Source organism: Lissotriton helveticus, chromosome 5_1 (assembly GCF_964261635.1).
Source record: "Lissotriton helveticus chromosome 5_1, aLisHel1.1, whole genome shotgun sequence".
Taxonomy (NCBI): domain Eukaryota; kingdom Metazoa; phylum Chordata; class Amphibia; order Caudata; family Salamandridae; genus Lissotriton; species Lissotriton helveticus.
In genome coordinates this window covers 780,375,282-780,383,120 of record NC_136065.1, presented here as the reverse complement: position 1 = coordinate 780,383,120, position 7,839 = coordinate 780,375,282, and the positions used below count along the sequence as shown (strand labels likewise).

At 47.0% G+C, this 7,839-nt stretch overlaps 1 protein-coding gene across 1 annotated transcript; it reads right to left on the bottom strand.

The window, feature by feature from the left end:
* Positions 1–311: 311 nt before the first annotated feature.
* LOC144753373 (zinc finger BED domain-containing protein 6-like) lies at positions 312–7,540 on the bottom strand. Its single transcript, XM_078641091.1, has 5 exons — positions 3,472–7,540; positions 3,098–3,195; positions 2,724–2,821; positions 2,350–2,447; positions 312–499 (listed from the first exon to the last, which is right to left on the bottom strand). Exon 1 carries the CDS (start codon positions 6,624–6,626, stop codon positions 3,846–3,848), a length of 2,781 nt encoding a protein of 926 aa, XP_078497217.1. The 5' UTR covers positions 6,627–7,540; the 3' UTR covers positions 312–499; positions 2,350–2,447; positions 2,724–2,821; positions 3,098–3,195; positions 3,472–3,845.
* Between the last annotated feature and the right edge of the window lie 299 nt (positions 7,541–7,839).

The window sequence follows — 7,839 nt, the reverse complement described above, 5'->3', positions numbered from 1 at the left end:
GGCCCCAGTAAGTTTTCATTTAAATATAGAGGACCTATTGTTGTCCAAGCATTCCTAATTTAATTGTTTCGAAATAGGGTTTAGATAGGAGCAAAATCAATAATCCAACTGTTGCAGGGACAATTCTCCACAAACCGAACTATGGACAGCAAAGACCAGAGTAATAATATTTCAGAGTGGCGTGTTTGGCACACTGTATAAATAAACCTGGTAGTGTCAGCAGCACAGACTCCTCCTTGCAAAAATTGCTAAACTTTTCGCTCAGTCACTCTAGTCTGGACTCTCTGGAGGACTAAAAACCACAGAGTCAATTCAAGTTTAAAAGCTTTATTAAAAGTTTAAGTAAACACATATATGAAAATAAAGTTAGTTGGAAATGGAAAAGTGCTTGGTGCTGAGTTGATGAGTACTGGATTGGTACACATTTCTTGTGGTCGAGCCGAGCTTTCACCTGGTTTGAAGTTGATGTTCCTCTTGTCCTTAGAAGTCCAGTTTCTGTCTGTTCAGAGAAAAATAGTGTGTGTTAAAATTAAGCAAGCATTCAACAATTGTGACAAAAAAAATGAAGCAAGACAACAGCTTTCCCTGGAAGGAGGGACATTTTTACTTTAGACTAGAGTAGACAGTCAATTAATTTTTCTGTTGTTTTCACATTTTTTCATTCATAGACCAAATACTAGTGGAGTGGTGTAATCTAACATTCTTAAATCTACTTTGTAGGTGGAACATCTGGTGGCGGGGCCAGCTCAGATGTGGTGGTCATCAGTGACTCGGAGTCCGAGGGTCAATCTGGGGAGGAGGCGGCGCTAGAGGAGTCGGATCAAGAGCAAGAAGTACAGACTGTGAGGAAGGAGACGGTGGCGGTGGCGAGTACAGGTAAGCTGGATCATGGAGGTACTATCTGACTCTTAGATAGGATATGATGTGTATTCAGTGGTGGCCCAGTGACAAATTACAATATGGTAATTACAGCAGGCTGGGACCGACAGACAGATGGAGGCAGAGACAGAGAGAGAGGAAGACAGAAGGAGAGAGAGAGAGAGGGAGGGAGCCAGAGGGAGGGTGAGGGAGGGAGACAGAGAGAGAGAGACAGCGAGGTAGAGGGAGACAAAGGGAGACAGAAAGAGTGAGACAGAGAGAGAGAGAGAGAGAGAGAGAGAGAGAGAGAGGGAGGGAAACAGACATATCGCCTGGGCCTGGTGCAGATGATACGGTTGCTGGTGTGGTTAACGGCTCAGAGGAAAAATCACTCACTTCTGCCAGATCTCTTTCATATGAAAGAGCACCAAACCAAGGATACAAGTGAGTTGTGGGAAGGGAAATGGTGATTCAAGCGCCCCTCCCTGCGGACGCCCATGATACTGGCCTGAATAGTTTTGTACTGCCCTGGCTAGTTGCTAGTTGTACTGTGACACAACTTCCTGCTGAATCATTTTGTGTTAATCATATTCTTAAAGAGCATTGGTTACAGATTATGTCTTTCTTTCTTCATGTAGTTGGCAATACTAAAACCTCCAAACCAACGAGGAGTATGCTGGCTGTACTGGCCCGGCAACGGAGGCTGGAAGCAACTGTTGCTGAATATCGGCGACTGGTGGAACTAGAGGGGGACGACACGCACTCCAGTGCATCAAACCTAACAACATCTACATCCTCCTCTGTTACCCCACGTTCTACCGGTAAGCACAGTGCTCCAGCAAACCGGAGCCGTGCCGGAAGACGCCACCGCCGAGCAGCAAAAGCTGCACCTCGCAGCACTGTTAAAGGTCGCTTGCGCCGTGCACTCCGCAGAGTGTCCGACCTAGAGGCGGAGGTCCAGAAATGGACCAAATATCAGAATGTGGTGGAGGGCCTCCGCCTAGATCAAGCCATCCTCCAAGAAAAATATGATGCCCTGGCCCTAAAGCATGATGCCCTGGAGGCCAAACTTAACAGCTTGCATCCATAGAGTGTCCCTTGCCCCTGTTTTTGAGACTTTTGGGGGGTGGGAATTGGGAGTTGGGTTTTTTGGGGACTTTTGAGGACTATTTATTTGTTGGGGTTAGGGAGGGTCTTGCGGGAGATTATTTTGTTAGGGATATAAATATACTTTTTCAAACTTTATCTGAGCATACCTGTTTTTTTACTACTTTTGAGCTGGGTGGGTGGTGGTTTTGCAGTAATTTCATTTAACTGAACACTGTCATCGTGTTGGTTCACGTGCAATAGGCCAAATGTTTTCCTAAGTAAATGCCTGTCACAGAGTTTGTTAATTCAAGAGCCCTAGGACTTTGCTGCTAGTACCACTGTCACTCTCTCGCCTCTCCAAATACTCCATTATACTACCTCCCATCCAAACGCTTATCTTACCTGTAATTTGTGTTTGAGGGCTGGCTCCACCTGGAATTCACAGAGTCCTAACGCGTTCTGCAGCAGGGCCACAACTGGAGTTTCCCGGCGTGGATTTTCTGCAAATCAAAAGCAATCAACATTAGAAATGTGGTAGCGGTGCTGACACAACCCTAAAACCTAGAAGCCCCAGAGACAGCACCCCTGAGACAGGCAAGCGAGCAATATAACGCCTACACGTTCACGTGCAATAGGCCAAATGTTTTCCTAAGTAAATGCCTGTCACAGAGTTTGTTAATTCATGAGCCCTAGGACTTTGCTGCTAGTACCACTGTCACTCTCTCGCCTCTCCAAATACTCCATTATACTACCTCCCATCCAAACGCTTATCTTACCTGTAATTTGTGTTTGAGGGCTGGCTCCACCTGGAATTCACAGAGTCCTAACGCGTTCTGCAGCAGGGCCACAACTGGAGTTTCCCGGCGTGGATTTTCTGCAAATCAAAAGCAATCAACATTAGAAATGTGGTAGCGGTGCTGACACAACCCTAAAACCTAGAAGCCCCAGAGACAGCACCCCTGAGACAGGCAAGCGAGCAATATAACGCCTACACGTTCACGTGCAATAGGCCAAATGTTTTCCTAAGTAAATGCCTGTCACAGAGTTTGTTAATTCATGAGCCCTAGGACTTTGCTGCTAGTACCACTGTCACTCTCTCGCCTCTCCAAATACTCCATTATACTACCTCCCATCCAAACGCTTATCTTACCTGTAATTTGTGTTTGAGGGCTGGCTCCACCTGGAATTCACAGAGTCCTAACGCGTTCTGCAGCAGGGCCACAACTGGAGTTTCCCGGCGTGGATTTTCTGCAAATCAAAAGCAATCAACATTAGAAATGAGGTAGCGGTGCTGACACAACCCTAAAACCTAGAAGCCCCAGAGACAGCACCCCTGAGACAGGCAAGCGAGCAATATAACGCCTGCACGTTCACGTGCAATAGGCCAAATGTTTTCCTAAGTAAATGCCTGTCACAGAGTTTGTTAATTCAAGAGCCCTAGGACTTTGCTGCTAGTACCACTGTCACTCTCTCGCCTCTCCAAATACTCCATTATACTACCTCCCATCCAAACGCTTATCTTACCTGTAATTTGTGTTTGAGGGCTGGCTCCACCTGGAATTCACAGTGGGGGACTCGTCAACGTTAAGTAAGTTTCTTCATTGTGCAGAATCCAGGCATCAGCATTATGGGTAATGGATAGGGTGAGTCTGGAGGAGGAGGACTCAGGATAGACGACCAGGACTGAGTTCGTGTCAACTAACTGTTGTGAACCTGAGGAATGCTGCGGCATCAAAATCAAGACAGTTCTGTTGATGGGCTTGTTGTTTTATTGGTTGATTTGATTACAGTTTTGTTGGGAATGTGATGAAGCACTTGCTAAAGAAAGACAGACACACAGGAATAAAAGTGAATAAGGAGGACTATTTACAATTAATGAATGAATGATTGAGTCATTTTCAGAACTCGCTGTCAGGGAAGCAGAACTCGTCCTCATACTCTGCTAAATCATCAGTCGGGGTTACTTCTGGTAACTGAGGAGAACTTTCCTCGGGTAGGGCGGTGTCCTCTTCTTCCTGCGTGCATTCTCGTACTCTGTAATCTGGTGGTATGAAGTGCTGGTTCATCTTTATCAAGGTGAGCCGCTCCACATTTGCGGGCAAGAGGCGGGACCTTTTGGAAGTCACAATGCCACCAGCAGAACTAAAAACACGTTCTGAAGACACGCTTGCGAGTGGGCAAGACAAGTAATTGATAGCCAGGTTGGTGAGCTCTCGCCATATTTTTCTTTTCCCATGCCAATACGCCAATGGGTCCTCTGTAATATTGACCTCTGTTGAGTCATCCAGATAGGCCTGCACCATTGAAAGAATGTCCTCCCGGATTCCTGTACTTTGCACTTCTGTGTCCTTTCTAGGACCAGGAAACCCTAGCTGAGTTAGCCAACTCGCTTCAGACATATCGCATGCGCCTGGTGCAGATGATACGGTTGCTGGTGTGCTTAACGGCTCAGAGGGAAAGTCACTCACTTCTGCCACAGGCACAGATGGTGAAGTGCTTTTTTGGGACGCCTGATCGCCTGCTGATTCACTAGTAGTACTGTCTTCTCCTACAGTTTCCTTCCGCTCTATTTCAAAACGAATGGCTGACTGAGCTAGCCAACCTTTGTACTCTGTAACATCCGATGTTTCAAAAGGAATTATTACTTTGCCAAACAATGGCTTTTTGTAACGTGGATCCAGAATAGTAGCACAAATGTAGTGCTGTTGTTTCTTGATATTTACAAGCCGTTCATTGCTAACTAGGCGTTGTAATAATCTCTGCGCCAACTCATGTGCTTCGTTCTTTCCAACGTCCTTTAATTGTGAAGACACCACCTTGACTTGGTGCTCGAGCTTCAGCAACAGTGGGATAGCTTTGCTCAAAGAACAGTCCTCCCTGCTCACGTCACGCGTGAAGACCTCAAAAGGCCGAAGCATGTCTGTCAGGCTTTTAACTAGCTGCCATTGCTCCACCGCTAGCATCATTCCTGTCGTATCACCACCCAGGTTGTAGAAATACTCATTGACTACTGGAAACAGCTCATGCAGACGCTCAAGCATGTAGAAGGTTGAGTTCCAACGTGTTGCCACCTCCTGGATAAGTGCTTTCACTGGCATTCTACGTTCATTTTGCTTGCGCCTCAGCTCCTTCCGGGCCTTAAAAGAATGGTTGAAATGTGTGCATATTCTTCTGCAGATGGTCAGTGTTTTGTCGACTGCAAGTTCTTTTTTCAAAAAATTTTGCACAACAAGGTTGATACAGTGCGCCAAACACGGCACTCTGAAATAGAAACCGTCCTCCATGGCCTTAACTACATTCCTGCCATTATCTGTAGAAACATAACCAACCTTGCAATGTCTTGGGCGCAGCCATTTCAAGACCTTTTTGTTAAAGTCAGCCAAAATGTTGACTGCAGTATGACTTTTCTCCATGCCAAACATGGCTAATGTTGCATGTTTACGAGCACCCTTAAAAATCTCGACCAAGTCACCACCTGCATTTATCTGTTTAATAACCCCTGAAAAAGAGACCCAGTGTGCAGTGATGCACATGTAATCAAGGGCTTGGCAACTGGTCCACATGTCTGTTGTCAGGTGTATAGTGTGAACAGCACTCTTCTGCAAAGCTGCCCCCACCAACTCAAGCACCTCTTTGTGTAGTGCTGGAACAGCAACCCTGGCAAAATAGTACCGGCTAGGAACCTTCCATTTAGGGGCCAATGTTGCCACGAGTTCAAGGAAACCCACACCTTCGACAAACGAAAAAGGGAGAAGGTCCACCGCTAGCATTTTTGCCAGCTTAGTGTTATAGAGGCGTACAGTTGGGTGGTTGCGTTGAAATTGCGCATCTGAGGAGAACATGGCTGAAATGGTGCGCTGGACAAATTTACGGGATGATGCTGATGCCTTCTTGGACCCACTTCTGATCAGTGTTGACATTTTCCGCATTGGTGTGTCTCCCAGACTCTCAGTGTGCCTGCTATGTGTTACGGAGGGTGTGGTGCTGCAAGGGGTACTGGGTGCAACCGGACACATGTCTGACGCTTCTTCTACCTCCCCATCATCTTCAGATGAAACACCTACTATGGGTATATTTTGGCCACTTGCCCTTTGGGATCGCTTTCCCTTGACGTTTGCTAGGTGCGGAAACCATTCGACAGCGTGCTTTCTTTCAAGATGACCTATCTGGCCTCCGGTTCCATAGTTGGTACCAGTCTTACCACGGCTAACGCTAGTCTTACAAATGCAACAAACGGCTATGTTATCATATTTTTCATGGACACTAAAAAAGTTCCAAACTGGGGACTGGAAACTTCTGGTTTTGCCGCACGAGGTGATACTGCTGCCAATGCCAGATGAAGCAGTGGTGGATGAGCCTTGCAGACATCTACTGGGTTGTGCAATTATTGCAGCAACCTTACTTGAGGGAGTCGAGCTGGATGGAGTCCCCCTCTGGGGAGAAAATATGGGAGCTGTAGGTTTTGTTGAACTTGTGGTACTACTTGACTGCGTTGGTGGTGCTACCAGTGGCACGTCGCCAGGGTCACGCTCAGCATGACGTCGGGATAGGGTGTAAATGTCTGTCTGCTGCATGGCCGGTGTGGCTGGACTGACATGTGTGATGACTAGGTCATTGCTGTCATCCTCTTCAACAACATCAGAATGCACCACTTCATCAAGTCCGACGTTCGGATCCATAAGTATGAGCTTTCCGGGGCCCTTCCTTTTACCATGTGATACCTTTCGCAGCTCATGGTGTGCCTCCCTCTCAGACGTCAGAGATGGTTGCCAATCTAGATCCACATCATCATCTGATGGAGCGGGGCTTGAAGAGGAACTTCTACACACCCTCCTTTATCTTTTCCTTGCTGGGGAGCTGGGAGAAAATGAATCATCAGGAGGAGTGGCTTCGTCTTCCTGACATGATACCCCGGCTCCAAAGTCAATTTCCTCCTGTGCCCCTACTTCTGGAAGAACAACCATTGTGGGCACTTGCACCGCTCCATGGCCATCTTCACTGACCTCTACTTGCAAGTCTCCATGGACCTCTCCTTCTCGGCCTTCTCCTTCTCGGCCTTCTCCTTCTCGGCCTTCTCCTTCTCGGACAGCTCCTTCTCGGACAGCTCCTTCTCGGACAGCTCCTTCTCGGACAGCTCCTTCTCGGACAGCTCCTTCTTGGACAGCTCCTTGCGCATGTACTTCTGCTTGTACTAGTAGCCCATGCAGTTGTTGTTGCGGCTTTGGTTGTTGAATAGTACTTGTGAGATGAGTTAAAACCTGTGTTGATGGCGTGCTGCTACTTTCTTGCGATGATCCAACATCACTGGTCGTTGGTGATTCAACAACTAAACAGGCTACCTGTGCAGCACTCATGGTGGGCCTTTGTTTTTTTTGTTGTTGTTGCCCAAAAAATGTCTTGGTTGAGCAACCAGTCGCCTTGGTAAGTGGTGCCACTTGCTTCTTCTTCTCCTTAGTAGAGACATCTTTCTTGGAAGAGGACCTACGGGCACCTCTTTTTGGAGCCATCTTCTTCAGATGTCGGAACAACAGGCCGCAGCAGCACTTCTTCCTGGCACTGATGCTCAACGATGATGCGTAGTTTTGTGCACCTAAACGCAAACGAAGACAGAGGAACATCAGTAAATATAAATGTTGCATATGTAGCGCTTGAATAAACAGTTAGCAAGTAGGCATTTATGAATACACACGTGCACACCACACAATATGGAATTTTCAAAATTAGGATTTGCTAAATTTTTGGGAAACAGGAATTTAACATTGATCCAAGAGAGCACACACACAGAGGGTTGTGCTTTCATGTACCCCTGACTCCGCCTGGGCACAATGGGTGAAAGCAAGGCACAATGGGTGCAGGCCTATGTCTCAAAGCTCACTGCCTGCCTTCAAAATG

Bases quoted from the DNA above. Each gene is read 5' to 3' on its own strand.
- LOC144753373 (XM_078641091.1), bottom strand. From the start codon at position 6,626: ATGGATCCGAACGTCGGACTTGATGAAGTGGTGCATTCTGATGTTGTT.